Source organism: Triturus cristatus, chromosome 5_2, assembly GCF_964204655.1.
Source record: "Triturus cristatus chromosome 5_2, aTriCri1.1, whole genome shotgun sequence".
Taxonomy (NCBI): domain Eukaryota; kingdom Metazoa; phylum Chordata; class Amphibia; order Caudata; family Salamandridae; genus Triturus; species Triturus cristatus.
In genome coordinates, this window is record NC_140588.1 from 216505599 (window position 1) to 216526700 (window position 21102).

Genomic DNA, 21102 nt, shown 5'->3' on the forward strand with positions numbered 1-21102 from the left:
CTTGAACGATATCACTTTGGCATCAGGCAACAAAAGTCTAGTGGAAGGATACGTTACTTGCTTAAGGAAATTAGCATCCACATGTGAATTTGGTGCAAGGTTGGTCAGAGACCAATTCATCCTGAGACGCTGTTGCGATAAAATTAGAAAAGAATTGTGGGTGAAGGATGACCAGTCATTGCATGAAGTCATTGGCACTGCTAAGCGTGTTAAACACGCATTGGCATGTATGGAGGAGTTGGATAAGGGGAAGAGGAGTGTAGAGAGTAAGGTTGAATTGAAAGAAGAACTTAAAGAGCAAGAGGAGAGTAAGATCAAAGCTTCACAGTCTCAACAACCCAAGTTTAAGGGTGTATGTCACTGTTGTGGTAATCCGGGGCATGTTGCTTCATTAAAGAAATGCCCTGCATGAAATGTGGTGTGCAAAGCTTGCAATAAGAAGGGGCATTTTGCTAAATATTGTTCTTCCAAACCTTCTATACCCAAGATTCTGTTTAACAAGGTGATGATTGTATATTCTAGGTTTACACAAAAGATAAAAAAAAGAAAACATCTTAAGGATCAAGTTGAGATTGCAGGTTCAAATGTTGAAACCTTGTTTGACTCTGGAGCATGGCTCACACTTACTTCCGATGAGTTGTTTGATAAAGAATTCAGTTCCAGGGTTGAGTTGAAAAATCCTTATGCGACTTATGGAGCACATAGGGGTCAGACCATTGAGCTCAGAAGGTACTTTGAGGCGGACATCAGTAACAAAAGCAATGCTCAGGGAAAAGTGCCTGAAATAAATAGGATTGTGTGCAGTTCAAGAACTTTATATTAAGAATGGTAGTGTGGACAAGTGTGGTAACAAGTTTATGGAAGAATTCCTGGAGATGTTCAGTGACACGCTGGGGTTCCTGAAGGGTTATGTACACCAAATTAAACTTAAAAAAGGGAGTATGCCTGTGGCTGCTAAAGTATGTTAGGTGCCTATCTTAATGAGGTAGTAGGTTGAGGGAGAGGTAAAGAGACTATGTAAGGAGGATATCATTGATGCAGTGGAAGGTTCTGAGTGGGTTGCACCAATTGTAGTGGCTCGCAAGCACTCAAGAGATATCAGACTAAGTGGTGCTCTCAGAACACTTACAAAGTGTGTTGCATACCACAGTTGATGAGCCCAGGTGGGTACGATCAGAATTAGAGTAATTGAAGTCTATCTGACTTTCCTGATCACGAAAGGTATGAGGGTGAGAGGAGGAAACGTGTATGCAAATATCCCTGAACAGTTCACCCATAGAGCATTGCCCATGGGCTGTGGATGTCTGGATGCAAAGCTTTGTTATTTTTCATTTTCCACCGTTACAAACAGGTCTATTGTGGGGGTTCCCCACAAGTGGAAGCATCACTGTAATAACGTACTGTATATTTCCCACTCATGAACCTGTTGTTGATTTCTGCTGAAGTGGTCCGCAATTGAGTTGTCCTTTCCTGGTATGCATTGTGCTAGGAGGTGGATGTTGTGACGGTTCGCCTATTTCTATATTTTTTTGCCAGTTGGGTTAATTGTATGGAATGGGTTCCCCCCTGTTTCTGAATGTAATACACAGCAGTCACCATTTTCTGAACGCAGAAGAACTGCCTTCCCAGCTATGCTTGTGAGGAAAGCTTTGACAGCCATTGCAATGGTGTGAGAAAGTGCCATCTTTCTTCCATGGTATGCCCCCACTTTTTGCTGAATTGCTGAATGTACTTTGACTGAGTGTGCCCTGGACTCCTGCCAATCAGGTGCCCAGGGCCTATGTTCCTTCCCTAAATACACAAAACCCAAATTGGCAAACCCTGGTCACATGTCAGCCCCTGGTAAATGGTACCCTAGGTACCCAGGGCCTTGTGACCAGGGAAGGCCTCTAAGGGCTGCAACACTCATTGTGCCACCCTTAGAGGCCCTGTACCCTTACACACACACACACACACACACACACACACACTGCCCTTGCAGGCTGGGTGTCTGGGTGCAAGACAAAACAAAGAGTCGACATGGCACACATCCCTGTGTGCCATGCCCATCACCCACACTGCCATGGCATATATCAGCCACCCCTCTAGCTGGGTGCCCTATGCCAATGGTGTGGGCACAGGAGCCCTGTGCCCCTACAGTACCCAGGTCCATTCCTGGGCACTGTAAGTGCAGTGCTGCCATTTCAAAGTACATGGTGCTGAGAGCTCGTCAAACACGAACTCCACAGCACCATAATGGCAACACTGAAGACTGAGAAGTTTGTTATCAAACATCTCAGCACATTAAACCCACACTGATGTCAGTGTGGGATTTAATGTACCAAGCACCCCAGAGGGCATTTTAGAGAAGCCCCCTAAAACCTAACCTACAATCCACGTCTGTTCTGATGCTGCCTTGGCTGCCACACAGCAGACATGTTGCTGGACACCTGGGTAGGAGAGCCCCTGCTCTCATGGGCCTGCAACAATGCCCATCCTGGGCGAGGTGCTAAATCTCCTCCCCAGGATGGGCAGGGGGAAGCTTCAAAGGCATGCCGCCTCTGTGAGCTTCCCCAGGCCACTGCAACCCCCCACTCTGGCGGGAAGCTTGGCCGGAAACCCCAAATAAGGACAGGGGATGTGCCAGCCTGCCAACCCCACCCCTCAGGTGGGGGAGGCGAGGTGAAGCACATCTCCGGGCTCTCGCCATCTTGAAGATGAGAAACCCTACCCTATCAGGATTAGGCTACTGCCCCCCTCCCACAGGAGAAAGGCAGGATAGGGGGTGTACCCACCCAGGACAGGGACCCATTGGTCCCTGCCCTTCACCTACCTGTAACACCCCTAAATCTAGTATTTAGGGGCACCCTGAACCTTCCTTCCCCAGATTCCAGATTCCAAAATCAGAAGAAGAGCTAGAAGAAAGAAGTCCTGCCCTGCAGCTGCTAAGAAGCGGAAGACACAAACTGCTTTGGCCCCAGCCCTACCGGCCTGTCGACCCTCGAACCTGCTCCTGCTCCAACCCGGCATCTCTTGTGGCCAGCAACCTCACAAATCCCGGAGGACCTGGCTACCTTTTGACTCCAAGACCCTGGGACTCCCATGAGTAGAGGCTCTACTCAAAATCTACTTCCAATCCCTGGCAGCAGCCCGGAACCGCGAACTCAGCAAACTCTGCACCAGCCAAGCCTGGCCTGTGCCGGAGTGAACACAGACCACTAGGACGACCCCACGGCGACTGTGACCCAGAGTCCGGCACCCAAGGACCTCCCCCTACACTCCTGAAGAAGCCTACAGCCTCAGAACAAGGTGCCCCCCAACCGCGATCAACCAAAAGGCACCCCTGCACCTGGCGCCCCGCGGCCACCTGTGCCCAATCCCGGGGTACCTACCTATCCTCCAACTACCCAACTTACCTCTCGAAGTGGTGGTGGCACCTGAAGAATCCTCGTCCCCGAGCTTGCAGTCTTTTTCTAAACCGGAGATTTCCCATTGAAATCAATTGAGCGCCCGAAGGCTCAAAAGCACCCTGCACACAGCCGACCGAGTGGCCCTGGCAGTGCAACCTCTACACCTATCTACTTCCCCACTTGCCCTGAGTAAGTGACCAGGAGCCCAGCTCCCACAGCCGCGTGGCCTGCTAGTCAGCAGCCACCAACCAAGCCCCCCTATCCCTCATAGAATAACATTGGGCCTAACTCTCTCTACACCCGGCCGCCCTAGTGCTGCTGGGAGGGAACCAACTGTACCTACCTGACCCTGGGGGACCCCCGAGTCTATGCTCAGAACCTCAACTTTGCCAGTCGAGTACTTACCTTTAAACCGATAACTCATAGGGTAACATTGACTGGCTTTTTCCTGAAAGTGTGGACTTTTCAAAACTAAAAATATTCACCAAAAATCAGCCGAGTAACGAAAACACTAACCTGCTCTTAGGTGAGCTCCCAGTGCTGGATCTTGGTACCCAGCACTGACTCTGAAAACTACTTACAACTGTACTTACAAGTAACCCAATTTTCTTCCATAGGAAATCATTGACTGTTTTTCTGTGATATTTCTTCTAAGTGTCAATTTCTGCAATCTTTAAATATTCTTTAAAAATCGTATAATATCTGAAAACGTAATTACTTACCTGTTTTGGATAAAGGTCCCAGTACTGAGTCTAGGCTGCGGCACCCAGTACTGGATTACAAATACCTGTAACTTTAATTTTCTGCCATAGGGAATCATTGACTGTTTTCTATGTCAACTTTTAAAATAGCAAAATATTGTCTAAAAATCATCACAGTAATTAAGTCGACTTTTATCACTTGATTCCTAGTACTGACCCAGGACTGAATCTAGGATCCAGTCCTAGAATTCCAAAAGTAATCCTAAAAGTAATCTGTGGCAAATAACATGAAACTTCCATTGAAGTCAATACATTATTGTGTTTCAAATAGTGTTGCCTATTGCAACCACTTGTAACCGTTTACAAAAGTCAATTGCATATTGCAAAAGTATTTATATAAAGCATCTTATTCTGAGAAAGTATATTTTAAATCCAATTGTTGGTTCTAAAATAAAACAAGCATATATTTGTTATATATAAACCATTGGCCTAGAGTTCAGTTATTGAGTGTGTACAACAAATGCTTTACACTGTCCTCTGATACTGCCTTAATGCTCGACCAAGCTACCATTTTAGAGAGTAAGGTTATATCTAACTTTAGCCTCTGCCAAGCCTCTGGGGACTATGGACTCTGTACACCCTGTATCTATTTGGGAACAGTATATACAGAGCCACTTTCTCACAAATGGTTAGTAGTTCTAACATGTTGTTGTGTAGATTCTGTTGTTGTGCTGTCCAGTGTCCTTGAACCACAATGTCCTTCCTATTATCTCTCCATCCCAAAAGTGATGCATGGGTTGTGATTGTCATTTGCAGGATTGGATCTCTGAAGGCTATCCCTGTTATTATGTTTGTAATATTCAACCACAATAGAGCCTGATGAACCCTGGGTAAAACAAACACTAGGTCTTCCGTGTTCTCACCCACTAGGGATCATTGAGATGCTAAACACTCCTGGGGGGATCTCATGAGTAGGCGAGCATGGGGCACTATTACTATGCAAGATGCCATCATTCCTGGTGTGTGCACGACTGTTTTGACTGGTAGGTGATTATGTGGCTGAAAAAGATCAAGTTGGTTCTGGAGATTGAGAACCCTTTGGGATTGGGGTAAGCTGTCCCCAAGATGATGCTGACTATGGACCCTAGATAAGGTTGAATTTTGGATGGCTGGAGATGTGATTTTGTCGCATTGATTGAGAAACCCAATTGATGTGATAGATTTATTGTCTTTTGGTTGTCTAATCGACATTGGCTTTTGTTTGGAACTCTTGATCAACCAATCGTTGAAGTAGGGAAACACATGAATGTTTTTCTTCTTAGCTTTGCTGCTACTACAGCGAAGCACTTTGTTTAGACCCTTGGAGCTGTTGTTACCCGAAAGGGTAGTAGTTTGAAATTATAACGATGTCCACTTACCACAAACCTCAGGAAGTTTTGGTGTGCTGGTTGGATTGTAATGTGGAAGTAGGCATCCTTCAGGTCTAGTGCAGTCATTAAGTCACCTGTAATGTGATGATGTCAAAGCGTTCTGATATTATGTAGTGACTGGGTGGCCGCAGATCCAGAATGGGTCTTAGGGTTCCGTCTTTCTTTGGTATGAGAAAATAAAGGGAGTAGGTAGACTCCTATGTTTTGATGTTTGTATGGGACTATTTCAATGGCCCCATTTTATAGAAATGTCTTTTATTCTTCTTTGGGCAGGTGTAGATGCTGTGGATTTAAGATCTATTGTTTTAAAGGAATATTTGGTGGTGGTTGAAATAGTTCTAGAGAATATCCTTGTCTGACAATTTCTAATACCCATTGGTCTGATATAATGTTTTGTCACAAATGGTGGAATTGTTGCAGCCTTCCGTCGACTGGTGTTTTGTGGTCAGGATGGGGGGGCTGGGCAGGGGGATTTGGGGGAAAGTCATTTTGCTGATGAGGTGGTGTCCTTGATGAGGTGGTGTCCTTGATGGGGTGGTGTCCTTGATGGGGTGGTGTCCTTGATGGGGTGGTGTCCTTGATGGGGTGGTGTCCTTGATGGGGGGCCTCTCCCTCGGCCTTTATTATTTTTATAGCCTCCACAATATTAGCCACACCCTTGCTGGTGGTATTGCTGTTGTTGGCATTGATAGGGACATTTGAATATGCTGCTGTACCTTGGGTTTGAACCCGGAAATGCGCAGCCACACATGTCTTCTGAGCATTACAGATGTGTTTATGCCCCTAGCAGAATTGTTTGCCCCATCTAAGGTACATTTGACAGTAGAGTTTAAGTTAGTTTGTCCTCGTTGACTAGATCTTCACCCCGCTCTTTATATTCTTCTGGGAGATGTTGCAGGAGCTCTAACATTTTATCCCAGGTTGCTCTGTTGCAACATAAGAGCCGACACACAGAATTGTCAATTCTCCAATTATTAGCATGTCCAGAGGCAAGCCTTATCGGCAGTGTCAATCTTTTAGATTTTTTTAATCTGGACGAGGTGCCTCTCCAGTGCCATGTGCAGCTGCTCTTTTTCTGGCAGTGGTGACTACAAGGGAGTCTGCTGGAGGATGCCCTCAAAAGTAGTCTGGGTCGGTTGGTGAGGGTCTATATTTTTTCCTTGATTCTTGGCATCAGGACCCTTAATGTGACTGGGTCCTTGAACAATTCCTTGGAAAAATTAAGAATGGATCCAATCATGGTCAAGTATTGAACTGTGTGCTTTGTGTTTCCACTAGAAAGTCACTTTCTTACTCCGTAGAACGCACTGGGAGCTGATGATACTCTGCAGCTCTTTGGATGACACTATAATAAGACAAAAAGCCATCAAGGGGAGAAGCTTTCATAGGTACAGGTGGTTCAATGTCTGGATCCGGTAGGAACAAACCATGGCCTTCCCATGGGTCAGGTGTATGTTGAGTATCTGGTGAGCCCTGGGAATCAGTGTCTTGTACTCCTTCTTCTTCTTCTACCTGTGGAGAGGGTGAGTGAGTTTGAGGTGAGTAAGGTGAACTAACAATTACAGGGCTTGTGGCCCCCTGTTCCAGTGGTACCGTTTTTGGAGGAGGCTGAGGAAAGTGAGACTTCTCTGCCTTTCTTTTTGCACTCTCCTTCCGATTCTCCAGCATAAAATGCAGCAGTCCCACAAATACCACCCCTCCCGTCTTTCAGAGGGTTTGGAAGTTTTAGTTTTTTGTTTGTGGCGTCAGCAGCGTCTCTTTAAAAACAGTATGTGGCTTAGAAACCCTGAAGCTGTGGATTTTTTTCTGTTTAGAAGAATGTCTGTGCTGTTTTTTAGCCCTTGGATCCGAAGTCTGTTTCGGTTCCGTTCGGTTAAAGTCAGAGCGTGCGTTCGGTTCGATGCCTGTTTGAGGGTTTGCTTGCCACACTTCGGCGCAGATGCGTTTGGCAGTTCAGAGTACAGTCCTGGTGTCAAAGGCTCGGTCGGTGCAGATTTGTGTTTAGCTGCCAGCAGCGTGCCAGAAGAGACCCCTTGTTGCATCCTGGATGCCCAATAGAGAATATTTTCGTCCCTTCTCGGCACCAAGGCATGCTCACGGTGTTGGCCTGACCCTGCATGTTGTGGCGCACCATGACGGGGTAGTGGTGGTTGGGAGCATAGTATTTTCTTTGCACGGGGTTAATAGTACTCACCATACGTAGCGTAGGTACGTCTTTGGCCCAGAGATGGTGGTCAGCTTCGGTGACGTGGGCTGTAATGGATCATGTTCGTCCTCAGAGGATGTGTGGGACGCAGTGTAGTGTAGTGCGGGCTGCCTAGGTTGCGGAGGCTCATGCTAATGGAATCTTGACTTAACACCTTCAGACTGCTAATATCCTGGATTCCTCCCAGAATGGTTTTCGGACAAGTCACAGCACGGAGACTGCTCTCCTTGCGATGACGGAAAATTTGCGCTCCGTGCTTGATTCCGGTCAAACTGCGGCACTGGTGTTACTCGACCTTAGTGCCGCATTTGACAGGGTCTCACACGCGATATTACTGCAGCGACTGGGTGAAGCAGGTGTCTCTGGCTTGGCACTTGAATGGTTTCGGTCATTTCTAGCAGGTCGCTCTTTCCGGGTCGCTACACCTCCATTTGAGTCTAAACCCTATTTCATCGAGCAGGGAGTGCCTCAGGGGTCGGCACTTAGCCCCACGTTGTTCAATCTGTACGTGCAGCCGCTGGCTGCGGTAGCCAAGCAGTGGGGCCTGACTATGGTTTCCTATGCGGACGACACGCAGCTGGCGGTTGCACTTAATGGGGACTCCGACTCTGAGGCACTTAGGTTCAGGGAGGGTCTGACAGCAGTGGCCGGCTGGATGACGGCTAACTGCTTACAACTCAATGCCAAGAAAACGGAGGTCCTTATTGCTGGTAAGCTGAGCAACCTCTGGGGTGCTCAGTGGTGGCCCCCAGAGCTGGGTTCAGCCCCTATTCCGGTACCAGAGGTTAAAAACTTGGGTGTCTGGTTAGATTCCGCCCTGAGTTTCTGTGGACACACTAAAAAAGTGGCTGCTACTTGCTTTGGTGTACTGCGTGGGCTTAGGCCAGCCCTGACATTTTTTGACACCTCCACAAGACAACTGATAATTCAGGCCACCATACACTTGCGGCTTGACTATGCGAGCTCGCTCCTGTTGGGGGCCAATCAGGCGGAAGTTATCCGGATGCAGCGCGTACAGAATGCGGCGGCCAGAGCCTTGGTGGGCTTACCTAGGTTTTGCCCTGCGAAGGAAACTATTCAGAAACTCCACTGGCTGCCCATGGCTCAAAGGATTGAGTTTAAGACTTTATGTCTTTCCTTCAAGATTCTTAAGCTGTCCTCCCCCCTGATTTTAGAGCATCTTCTCACCCCCTATGTCCCCCCTCGTTCTTTGAGGTCATTGGGTCAAAATCTAGCAGTAGTTCCACGGCTCAAACGCTGCAGAGCGGGAGGGCGTTGCTTCCGCTATCTGGCGGCTAGGCTTTGGAACTCATTACCAGCCCACATTCGTGCCCTGGATGATTTACTTACGTTCAGGAGGGTTATTAAAACCTATCTTTTCCCCCCTGGATCTTAATTTACTGCATAGGACCTCCTTACCCTACCCTGCTGCTTCTTTTTTCTGTTGTTTTTCTTTTTCTCTGTTTGATGTATTTTCCTTCTGCCAGTTAGAGCGCCGGGACGCCCCTTTGCTGGGGCAGCTGTGCGCTATAGAAGACCAGTTAACATAACATAACATAACATATGACAATCGCACCTCCAGTAGGGGTGCTTTCCTCGCTGTCCAAGTCACTGTTGTGGCTGAATTCTGCCTCGGCTGCTTGCTCCATGGTGTGTACGAGGTTTCGATCCTGTTGTGTCCAAAATGTTTTCTTGTTCTTGAACAATGTGCAGGCGGTGCACTGTTCTTTGTGCTCTGGCAGCACTCACCCAAACTGTCATCTCGCTGGTACTCTCCCGTCTGGATTTTTCTAACGCTATCTATCACGGTCTCCCACAATACCGGACTCAACGCCTCCAAATTGTCCAGAACCAGGCCGCCCGCTTGATCCATGGAACACCCAGATGGCAATCAGCCAAACCTTTGCTTGTGAATTTGCACTGGCTCCCGGTTGAGCGAAGGGCTGCCTTCAAGGTGGCTTGTCTTACCTTCAAGGCACTTCATTGCCCTTCCCCTGCCTTCCTGAAATCCATCATCCACCCTTACTGTCCCACACGCCATCTTCGATCCGCCCACCTTGACTTGTTGATCATCCCCAGGGGCAAAACCAAGAGATTCGGCGGACGCCGGTTCTCCCAGTTGGCCCCTGGACTTTGGAACACCCTCCCTCTTTCTATCAAATCCTGCTCTTCCTTCCTTAACTTTAGGAAAATGTTAAAAACTTTCTTTTTCCCTACCCTCACGTAGATTCTTTTACCTCTACTTCCTCCTCACTCTGCTCTGTTCTGTCTACCAGCGCCAGGAAGCTTCGGTGTCAGTGCGCTTTACAAGCAACACTTAACATAACATAACATAACATAAGTCTTATGTGTTGGTATGGGCATACTTGGCTCTGCATCGAGGGCACAGTCGGAATAGTTCTTTCTTTATCCCCATCACCCAGAGGTCATTCTCAACAGGCGTTTGTTAGTTAGACGGCGGGAAGTTTGTCCCGATGTGTAGTCGAACTTCTGGTCTTTGTTTTTTTTTCCCTGTAGGCTGCGCGACGTCCATCAAATACTGCAGAGCTCTGATGCAGTCCGTCCAAGGCGATGGGAAAAAAAAACTTTCTAACACCGTTCAACATGTGCAATGCCTCGAGGGGGAGAAGGAATGACACTACACCAATCATAAAACTTCCTTGAGGAATAATTACTTGCCGAGTCCGGGCTCAACACTAGATGGCAGGAGTATGCATAACATGTGTATCTGCAGCCAACACATGCTACGAATAATTAATTTCGCTGAAGATATTGCTTGTGAAAACACCATCTACCAATAAATTCCTCACCTACTGAATCCATCTAGGTGCCAGACTGAATCCAGAAATCTTGTAATGGTTCTCCTGTGATAGTATGTGGAGCCACAACTTCGTTTCAACTCCAGATACCATCCAAGACATGCCGCTCAAGGCACGGCCTAGATGCACCAAAGTCGGCTTCTTCTTTTTTACATGCCCCCCCCCCCCCCGTGGGGGAGAGGAGGTGGATGAGATCAATAAAAGCTGCTGTATATAAAAACATACTTGGGAACTTATTATTAACAGTCACATTACCACTCATTGGTAAGTAACTTGTTCTAATGGCTACTTCTATCTGCAGTCTCGTCTCCTCCTGAATCAATACCCAGAAGTATCACCAATACAGAAAGTTAGAAATTGTCAAGCACAAATTTTGCGAAATGGCCATCCGTGTGGAATTTATGGTTGATGCAATAATACTAAGTGAAGGCATAGACCAAAGTCTAAATTGCCGCTCAGCAGAAATTCATGACAGGAACACCCGTGGGCAAAACTGAAGAAGCGACCTTAACCCTAATGGATTGAACACTGATGCTCTCAAGAGACTCATTCTTAGCAGGGGAGCAGCAGATTTTGAAGCAGCAGAGGCAATGGCAATCGAGAACATAGTCTTCAAGGTAAGGAACCGCAAAGGACAATTGTGCATGGACTCAAAGTGCGAACCCATCAAGAATGTGAACACCAGGTTAAGTTTTCATTGAGGCACGACAAAAGGAGGAAAGGAGAAACAAATTGTCCAACACTTTCGGACGGACAATGCATAAAGATAGAGATTTAAACAGCAGCTGATCCAACAATCAAAGAAAGGCTAAAAGAGATGATAAATAACCCATAAGAGTGCATACAGCAAAGCCTTTCTGGGCCAAGGAAAGCTCAATACATCAGGCAAACATGCTTATATAGGATCACCTTCATCCTCTGCATAACAAGAAACAAGGTGGGGATCACGCCTAGAATAAAGAGACTTGATAGTTCTATGATGAGATGACAAGATGACGCCCACAAGTCTCTGAAGGCAGGTCAAAGGAGCTCAGAATGTCCTGCTCAATCGCCAGACATAAAGGTGGAGGCTGTGGTGGCTTGGATGCAGAAACTACCCCTCAGATTGTAAGAGGAGGTCTGTCCTGAGCAGGAGACTCCACTGGGGCAGGTGGGCAAGATCAGAATATCACACCATCTGTGGCCAGTCTGACGCGATCAAGATCTGTTGCAATTCTAAGGCAGCTTCCTCAGAACCCAAGGCATCAGCGTGATGGAGGAAAGGCACAGGATCTCCCACCCAGACGGAAATAACCTCTCTGGAATTTCTGCATGGTGCACAACTGCAAACAGTATATCGTATTAGGTGTGGCCAGAGGTCCACCAGAAGGGTTGCCCCTGAGGGCAAAGATGGACAGACAGATTTGGTTGAAGATTCCACTCATAATGAGCAGGTGACACTGACTGAGCTCCTCGGCCCCATGCTTTTGGGGACTGTGCCAGATAATTCACAGCCATTGTGAGCCTAAGCCCAAGATTAGAGCCTCAACACTTCCAGAAACAAGGGACACAAGCCCATGTCCCCATGTTAGCGAGCATACTACTTTGTGGTTGCGTTGCCCTACAGGACCTGAACTGACCAACAGCAGCTGAAAGGCAGAAATGTCTTGAGGCCCAGGAAGATAGCCTGAAGCTCAAGCAGACCTATGTGATTTCTGGTCTAAGGGGACCACAGGCCTCAGATTACCGATGCATTCGAGATGACAATCTTTAAAGAGGTGGTATGGTCACAGAAAGCCAGAAATGGGCTAGTCAACCCCGGTCATCACCCAATGTCTTGAGTCACTTTTCAGGACATAGAGAATGCAGTCCATTAGTAATTCCCAGGGCTATGCCCACTGAAAGCAGAGCAACACTGGAGTGCATGCATGAGCCCTGAAGCTTGGTGACCGATAAGATGGATGAAGGAACCCAGCAGAACTGTCAGGGTAGGAAGGTGTGTATCCTCCCACACATCAGAATCATAGCATTAATGTCTTAAAGTCACTGGAGAGGCAGTCAGGCCTCCAGGGAGCAGTGTTTAGCTCTGCTCCAATGAAGATGAGATCTTTAGAGGGCCGAGATGTGATTTGGCAAAGCCCCAGGCCATGCAGTAGGAAGGTTCGTAGTCTGTAGCTGGTCAACGCAAGTTGTGGTGCACCCGCCTAAAGCAGACAGTTGTTGAGGTATGGCAATACAGAGAACGCTGACTGATGAAGATGTGTCACACCACAGATATCACCTTTGCGAAGACTTGAGGGCTGATGTTAGCCTAAATGTAAGGACTGAAAATATTTAGTGAGCGGAGCCCGCAACAAAACACAGGTACCTTCCCTGTGCAAATGCAGGATCGCACTATGAAAATACGTCTCCTGCAAGTTTACGGACAACACCCCGGCTTCCAGCTCTACAGCCAAAATGAACCTACAAAAGACAAAGCATCTTGAACATCTGTACAAAGCTTTCTTTACATGAAGGTCGAGAATGGAGCATGGATCACTTTTCTTGGAAACAAGAAAATAACAGGAGGACCATCCAAGTCAGACCTGTTTTCTGGAACCAATTCCACACCACTTTGTTCAACAGAAGGAGAACTTACAGCATGGACAGCCATGTGACATGGAAAATAGAGGTTCGGAGTAGGAAAGTCTTGGAAGGGAAGCGTGTAACTTTGTTTGACAATCTGGAGGAACCAATTGTCCTTGGTAATAGACTGCCAGAATGCAAAGTGAAATAACTCCTCCACCCCTACAGGAAATATGGTCCGTTGGCAGGAAGGACAAAAGAGAAGGAGGTGAACTGTTGCTCCTGTGCTTCAAGACTCCAAGCCACCCATACTGCTGAAAAACCTAGCAGAGCTGCTGAAGAAGACTGGGATGTGTTGCCCTGTAACGTGGGGTATTGCCTACCAAACTGGCAAGCAGGGAAGACAGTTCTAAGGATTGAGCTGTAGCCCTTCCTTGTTTGAAGTTTTCCACTGAAGGGTCAGACTTTTCAAGAAGGAGGCAAGTTCTAAAAAAACTAAAACAAAAAAATAGGCATGTCCTTAATACTGGCCTGGTCATCACCCGAGAAACCAGTGCAACTCGTTCAGGCATGACAGCGGGTAGAAAAAGAAAAGCCCATTAAATCCTCTGTTTGCAGGCCAGAGCAGAGGATCTGTTTGGCCATGTTTTGCCTATTATAGCCAACTTCTACATAATTGTCACAAAGTTGCCAGACTATGGAAGCGTGAGACATGGTGAAGTAGAAGAAGCCGATTTGCTACCTGTGACAAAGATGGGATCCATCAATGCCTCGCTGAAGGGATGCTACAGCTGGACAGCAGAGGATGCGGGCCACAGAATACCTATGAGGAGGTTAACCTTGTTCTCCTCACAGGCAATGGCAATGAAAGTACCTCTGCAGAACCACCAAGAAGGAGGTAACTGACTCAATGGGAGGTCCTGAAGGATTGACCAGATCCACCAAAGGAGAGCTAACCAGGCCACTAGTATACACAAGCAGAGCTAAACAGTCAGTGCTATACATAGCCAAAGCAAGCAGAAGAATTCCCGCCCCACTGCTGTAATCATCATCACAGTGAATGATACTAGACATCTGAATGGACCCTGAACAGGGACAAAAAGTCTCTCAAACCTGCTAAAATACTCATCACTGAAAATGTGCCTTTTTTTGTAATGGATCTGAAGTTGGTGCTGGTGAAAAAGGAGCCAGCTACAGAGCAATCGGCAATGCCTTCAGCAGAGAAAGGGGTTCACTCTGTACCAGAACATCACTTAGAAGCTCAACTGGATCAACTGGCACTAGGATAGTAGTCAGCAGAACCCCAGTCAGGGGCCCTGAAGACTTTAGGGTTATTAGGTGCACCAGAGAAAGCCGTAGTGCGGCGCAACCTGGGTGAAAACTCCAATCTGTGCAAGATGACCGACAGGGGCTTGAAGCGCCAGAAAGACATTAGGGGACTCCAGATCTGCAGCTGTACCAAAACAAGTTCTGAAACATATGTTAAGGCTAGAGTAAGGGAATCCGACTGCGGAATGAAATATCTAACCCTTGAAAGGGAGAGAGTAAATTAATTTGAAGAATCCCTTGTGATGTTTCTGGTACTTATTCGTGCAGGACTTGTTCTTGGAAGTGGTTGTTTTCAAAGGCTTGCTGGTTGCAAGGTAAGGTGTAGTGGGACCTAGGACAGGATCTAGATTTGGAGCGACAGTGAGCTTGAAGTTTGTCTCGTGCTATGAAGAGTTTTGCCTCCCACTCCTTAATGGCGTACAATAGCCCACACCTCTGATGTGACTTGGAGACATGTTTGTGCCCCAAACCAGTTGACACCAATTTTGTGAGAGTCTGGGAGTAACATTTGTTTGTGAAAGGAGTGACAAGGGTTAATTCCTAAACTTTTCAGTGGGGAGACACAATCAAATATATTGTAAAAAAGAATGTGAGGAAATGCTCTGAGGAGAGTAATTTGGGATCTGTGAAGGACATGGAAAAAAATTGATGTCAGAGCACTGGTGTGGTGCATTATACAGCACTGTGATGTCATATCTGGGGTCACTACAAGAGCTAATTCGGAGCAGAGACGCAACTATTGGTGCAAGAGTGCGATTTCAACTTTACTGGCACCTGGAGGAGATTCAGTAGGTGACGAATCTGCAGGTAGAAGAAGCCAAGAGAAATCTATGTCCAATAAACATTTGTGAGGCTGCCCTAATCCAACACCTAGGCAACAGGTATACCAACAAACATCTGCTAATGTTCCTTCCAGCTTCATTAAAAGCAGTTAAAATTTACAGTAAAGCAGCTAATAGACAACCACTGTAGGAATGACATTTCCAAGACTGTCCAGCCCAGTAGTTGACTGCTTTGGTGCCTGAGGAGGTCTGTAATACCACAAATGCAGTCATGATCTTCTGCAAGTGTCTCCATCATTCAGCAAAGGGCCACTGTCAAAACAATCAGTGGCAAGCAGCTGTGTTACCAGCCCATCGGGTTGGCAGAATATTTAGTCCATAATACCTCCAAGCAGAAGACCATGATTAGGAATGTGTTGTGAAATTCGCAATGCTTCGACAGTAGAACATTTATAAAGCACATTGAATTCACCAGTATACAAAGGCCACATAATCATCTCACCTTGAACTGAGAGAGTTCCTCTACTGGTGGGCACCCCCTTTAGAGAGAAGAGCTTGTGTGAATAGGGGGCTGTACAAAAAGGTGGACACATCTTGTGCATCCTGGCGCAAGTGGATAACAGAGCCCAGTCCGATAAGCACTTCAAATCAAATTCTGAGCAGTGCATAGAGAGCTCTGTTCAGCCATTGAAAGGTTCACATGCCTGGATCTTTCAGGTGATGGCAGCCCTTTCAGCACCAGAACAGGAACTGTAGAGCTGAATGCAGGTGGAATGGATGGAAGTGAAAGGGGTGGGCAGTGCCCACTGGAGAAAGAAAAATATCTAATATTTTAATTATCTTTTTGTTTTGTACTGTGGCAAGCGTTTTGGAATCCTATCCCCAACATGGGCACACACTTTAAACAGAACTAAGGAGGAGGAGAAGACAACACCAGTATATTGAGTGCAACAACACCCTTAAAATAAATCGATAAGAAAGCTAAATTTAAATCACCGCCAATTTATGAAAATTATATTTTAAAACATGTTCATCTTCTCTGTGGCTGCCCTCAAATCACATTTAAAGTTAAGTATCAAATCAATATTTACCTGTAAACGCGTTTGCTTTGTTCTTCACCAACTTCAAGAAACTCTGTGTGCTCTGTGTGCAAACTAATATCTTCTTGAGGTTCGTCTTGTATCAATGGAGTATCCTAGAGGCAAAACAAATATTTGAATTAGTATCGGCTAGATTTTCACAAGCTTGGCAATGGGATGAAAAACTATCACAATGTCAGTCACACTGGTAAGGTTGCCTTCCCCTCATTAAAAGCACCAGCTAATGAGTCAGAATTGCTAAAACTAGACAACTACCAAGCGCAATTAAGGCACAAATAGTGCCAATATCACATTATTATGTAATATATAGACTACAATGATTCAAGGATAAAATTACAACAAAAACAACAATTACAACATATTCAAACAAATGTATAAATCAGAGCAAGAACGAAAACAAAAAACAATAAATAGGAGACATGGTACCCACACTGAAATGTTTTTTTTAAAAAAAAAAAAAGGTATTTTTTGCAATTTGGATTATTCTTTACCAAACAAACACATACAAAAGCCAATACAGACATATACAGCAAATCACAGTGTAAAACAAAAGACAAACAATGGCAGAGGAAGGATGATACAAGTGTTTGCCTGTATTATAACAAATACATATTGCAAATTATGCTTCCTCTTGATTTGCCAAAGGAGAACGTCGACCGCATTTCAACCTCAGTAATTTGTTAGGCCATCAGGACTGACATTATTCAAGAGTAACCAAACAATTAAATCATGCGTGTAACTTGTAATACTTTCAATTAAATTCAAATAGTAGTTTCCAATCCTCTAGGCAGTGAATTTGCGACCCTCATAACTCCAATCTCACAGGGAACCACAGTTCCCATACCACTTATATACCGATATCCACTGCTTCACAAGAATCAATTTCCGTCAATGTCTTCAAGTATGCGGCAAATACAGTTTAAATACTTTATTCAGTGTGAGAAGTTGGCCTGGTATATGATGTCCACTAATTAAAGTGGGCACCTTGCACCAGTCCAAACCACCCTTATGATGTACGAGGTCAAAGATAACCTTTGGAAAGCTGTCCTAGTGGTGGTAGCTGTGGAGAGCAGCCTTCAGGCTTAATCTTGAAGGAATGTAAAGCTGCTTGTTTTACCAGAATATCACCTCCTGAATAAATCAAATGAAAGGAGAACCACACAGTAGTTATATAAAAAAATATGTATTTATTGATATAACACTCTCTACTATCCTCTACACAAGGATAGAGCACAAAGCACACAATACGAGATCAACAGAACAGTTGTAAGTAGCACAAACACAGTGGGCTCCAGGGGGGAGACCAAACCATATACTAAAATAGTGGTATAACAATCACTTGAGTCAAAACAAGGTCTGAAGAACGTAGAATCGCTGGGACCCTAAGGAACCACCCAAGGTAAGTAGATAGGGACTCCACGGAGATCGGGTGCAATGTACTAACAAGACCGCGGGCTCCATACAATTCTATGGGGAAGTCGCGGTTGCAAATTTAAAGTTTATGGACCCTTCTAGGAGGACTTCGAACAAACCCTTTGGAACTTAAGAGGTTGGAGAGCCACCCCATCTATGGATACGGTAGTACCTGAGTTACCTATCCCAGAGGAGCCGGGTACATAGGTCTAGAATGGTATTGGAAACCGCCGTCGTTCTCAATGGAGGGCCGTGAAGAAGTACTGCTGCCGTGAAGGTGAAAAGGGTCCGGTGGAATCCAAGCCTGGATTCTGAAAGGAAGGAACCTGAAAGCAGAGGGTGCAGTCTGGGTCACTTCAGAATGACCAGGGGCTCGGTAGACAAATGCCCACCGATGTCGGGTGCTTCAGGTGTGAAGGAGGGATGCTTGACTCTGCAGCCACAAGAACCAGGAGACATAGACGATGTCCAGGAGCCAGATGCGAGCTGTCCCACAAAGGATGTTGAGTGCTGAGGGGTCGGTGTCTGGCTGGAGCACCAACAAGCCTTGGCAAAAGCAATAGCCAATAAACATATGCAACTGCAAATGGACGTGGTGCATAGGGGTTATGTTATGCAGTCCCCACGAATGATACTGGCCTCAAACTTGCTGAGAGGGCTGATCAACCTCACGGACCTTCTAAAACCCACCTCCTGTGTTGCTGAGGAGTTACTCCTTCACTCTAAGGGAGTTTCTTCAGTTGTCTTTAGTGCACCACAGGTCCTGAACGGAGCCTGTATGGAGCAAGGGCACCGACAAAGCTTTGGATGGAGAGGGGATGAAGTAGGGCCCAGTCGTAGTCCAGTGTGTCCAGACAGTCGAAGTTCAGTGGTTTCTTCCTGTAGAATCTTGTCCACGTACAATCTAAAGTCTTACAGCCAGGTAAGCCCTTTTGTACCCATGAGAGAGGGTTGGACAGATTCGGGGGACCATCTTAGGGGAGGTTCAGGACAGAGGGGTGGTTACACCCATGTCCTTTGTCTAGTTTCACACTAGAGCAGGAGCCAACAGCTCCCAGAACTGGCTTGAGCTGGACTATGCACAGGGACAACAAATGTGCCCCCAGTGCAAATTTTCAGGCACTCTCAGAGGGAACCCACTGAGTCCCAATACACTAAACCCGGTCTGGGAGGTGGTCACACCTCCCTGTGACAGGATGCCTATTGTGCTGCCTTCCCCTGCTCGAGCTTGGCTCAGCAGCAGGAGAACAGAAATGTGTTTCTGGTCAGCAGCATCCATTTTGTGCTGTCCGGGTCGAGAAGCCTGGCACTGGACACACCAGTAACCCCACGAAGCTCGTTTCAGAAGGGTGGAATCATACCTCCCACACAGGTTACAGGGGTGGAGGTATGATTCCAAGGGGTTTGATACCAAACACGATAGGTTTCTATGCAGCTGTTTGAGATAGCATTTACCGCGAGGGTATAATGCACCTCTACCTATATGTTCAGCTGAGTCACAGACAACCCGGGAAAATGATCTCCAAAGGCTGCAGAGAGGCTCTGCTCATGCAGGGGCAGCCTCTCACTAAAATCTCAGCACCCTGCCTTCAGGATTGATAAGGCCTGCTACAGGGGTGACTTATAAGTTTTAAGTGTAGTGACCTATATATATAGCAAACCTATATCTAAAGAAAGTGGTGCAGGCCCCAACTTACACAAGTTGCAGTAGCAGACCTGTAGTTCCATTTTGCATGGTCTCTCATGGGTGGCATAATACATGCTTCAGCCCATGGGAGGCCTCTGGAGTACCTATGCCATGGGTGCCATATACTAGGGCCTTATAAGGGTACCCCAGTATCCAATCTGGAGTGTACCAAAGTACATGTGAAACAATTTAAAGGAGAAAGCAGATAGACTGGGGCCCTGATTAGCAGGATCCCAATCAGACTAGCCAAAAACAGTGCAACATTGAGATAAAAGTGGGGGTTACCCTAAGAAGCAGATCCTACTTTCCTACATTCATCAATAAAAATTACCCTGATTGAAAAATTAAGAGCTCAAACAACAAATCTCATTACATGAGTAAAGTTAAGAACAATATAATAATATATCTAAATTCCCATTTCATTCACACTGAAATTAAAGCCAAAGCTGCTGGATACCATGAGCCAGGGGATATCACAATGCCTGATTTATCACTGTAAAAAGTAAAAGTAATATGTACATTGATGCAGAATAATAAGAACTAGGTTATAAAAAAGGCCATACAGATCCTCAATATTACCAGGGGCGTTCGAAAAAGAAAACAATAATAAACCCTGGATAATTATTGTTGTATTTTGTTTCCAGGCTGAGTCTTGGGGACCGGGCTAGGGGGATGATACGCACCAAAGAAAGTGGTGGGCACTGCTATCAGTGCGCATGATGGTTTGGCCGGCCGACTAAGGCCAGCCAATTCGTCATGCGCACTGAAGCTCTCTCCAACCCAGCTGTGTTGGTGGGTTGGAAATAGCAAACCACAGGTCCCAATCTCGCTAGGAGTACAAATCCTCGGCGCTCAGGCCAATCTTGAAGCTTCTCTAATGCAAAGAGCAGCCTCAGGATTGGCTGCAGGGGAGGCTGGGAGCCTGTGCCTGCAGTGGAGCCACAAGAGGAGCAGAAGACCGGGGATGCGGCAGGCTGCAGGCAAGTTCTTCCCCTCCCCCCCCTATTTTGTTGTTGTTGTTGTCCTCTCCCCACTCTCCTCAGTTACCCCCCCCCTATTTTGTTGTTGTTGTTGTCCTCTCCCCACTCTCCTCAGTTACCAGCCGCTACTGAATAATACCATATATAAAATATAGAGATCTACTGTGCAGTTGCTTTTGCTCTGACAGACCAACTCTAATGGAGATATTTGGATACTGTGCACATGACCGTCAGGTTAGATTCCGTGTGCAGTAGCCTTAGCATGATGCGGCCTACAGTCCAACTGTTTACACAAAGAGATAATCAATCTCTTTCTGAGGCGAACATGAGACAGAAAAAGAAAGAAGCATTGGCATAGCCAATAGGTCTCGCTTTTGGGACCTTATAAGTATTTAGTTATGCAGCACAATATCCTTGGTGCAACAACACCAACTGTTGCATGGCTAAACACTTATAAGGTCCCAAAGGCGAGACCTATTGGCTATGCCAATGCTTGTTTTTCAGTAGTCCTCACTGTTTCAAAGAGGGTGGCAGTCACTCTGCTCCCAAGGGGTGCCTGAAGAGTAACATATTATGTTTACCAAGTTATTATTATATAACTAACTTAAATGCACTGTGATGTTTCAAGTTAGTAATTAGTTAAGATACCTTGCGAAGAAAAAGCATTTCAGCGAGAGCTGCAGCAACACAGGATCTGCCGTCTAACCCAGTCCAAGGGTCAC

At 46.2% G+C, this 21102-nt stretch overlaps 1 protein-coding gene across 3 annotated transcripts in view; it reads right to left on the bottom strand.

Annotated features, from left to right (window-relative positions):
* Positions 1–21102, bottom strand: part of ZNF236 (zinc finger protein 236) — a 1017074-nt gene that overhangs the window by 531611 nt on the left and 464361 nt on the right. For all 3 annotated transcript variants that reach the window (XM_085606997.1, XM_085606996.1, XM_085606998.1), the window contains exon 17: positions 16292–16395. In XM_085606997.1, coding sequence (XP_085463123.1) covers positions 16292–16395 — 104 coding nt within the window. The remainder of the gene's footprint in view (positions 1–16291; positions 16396–21102) is intronic.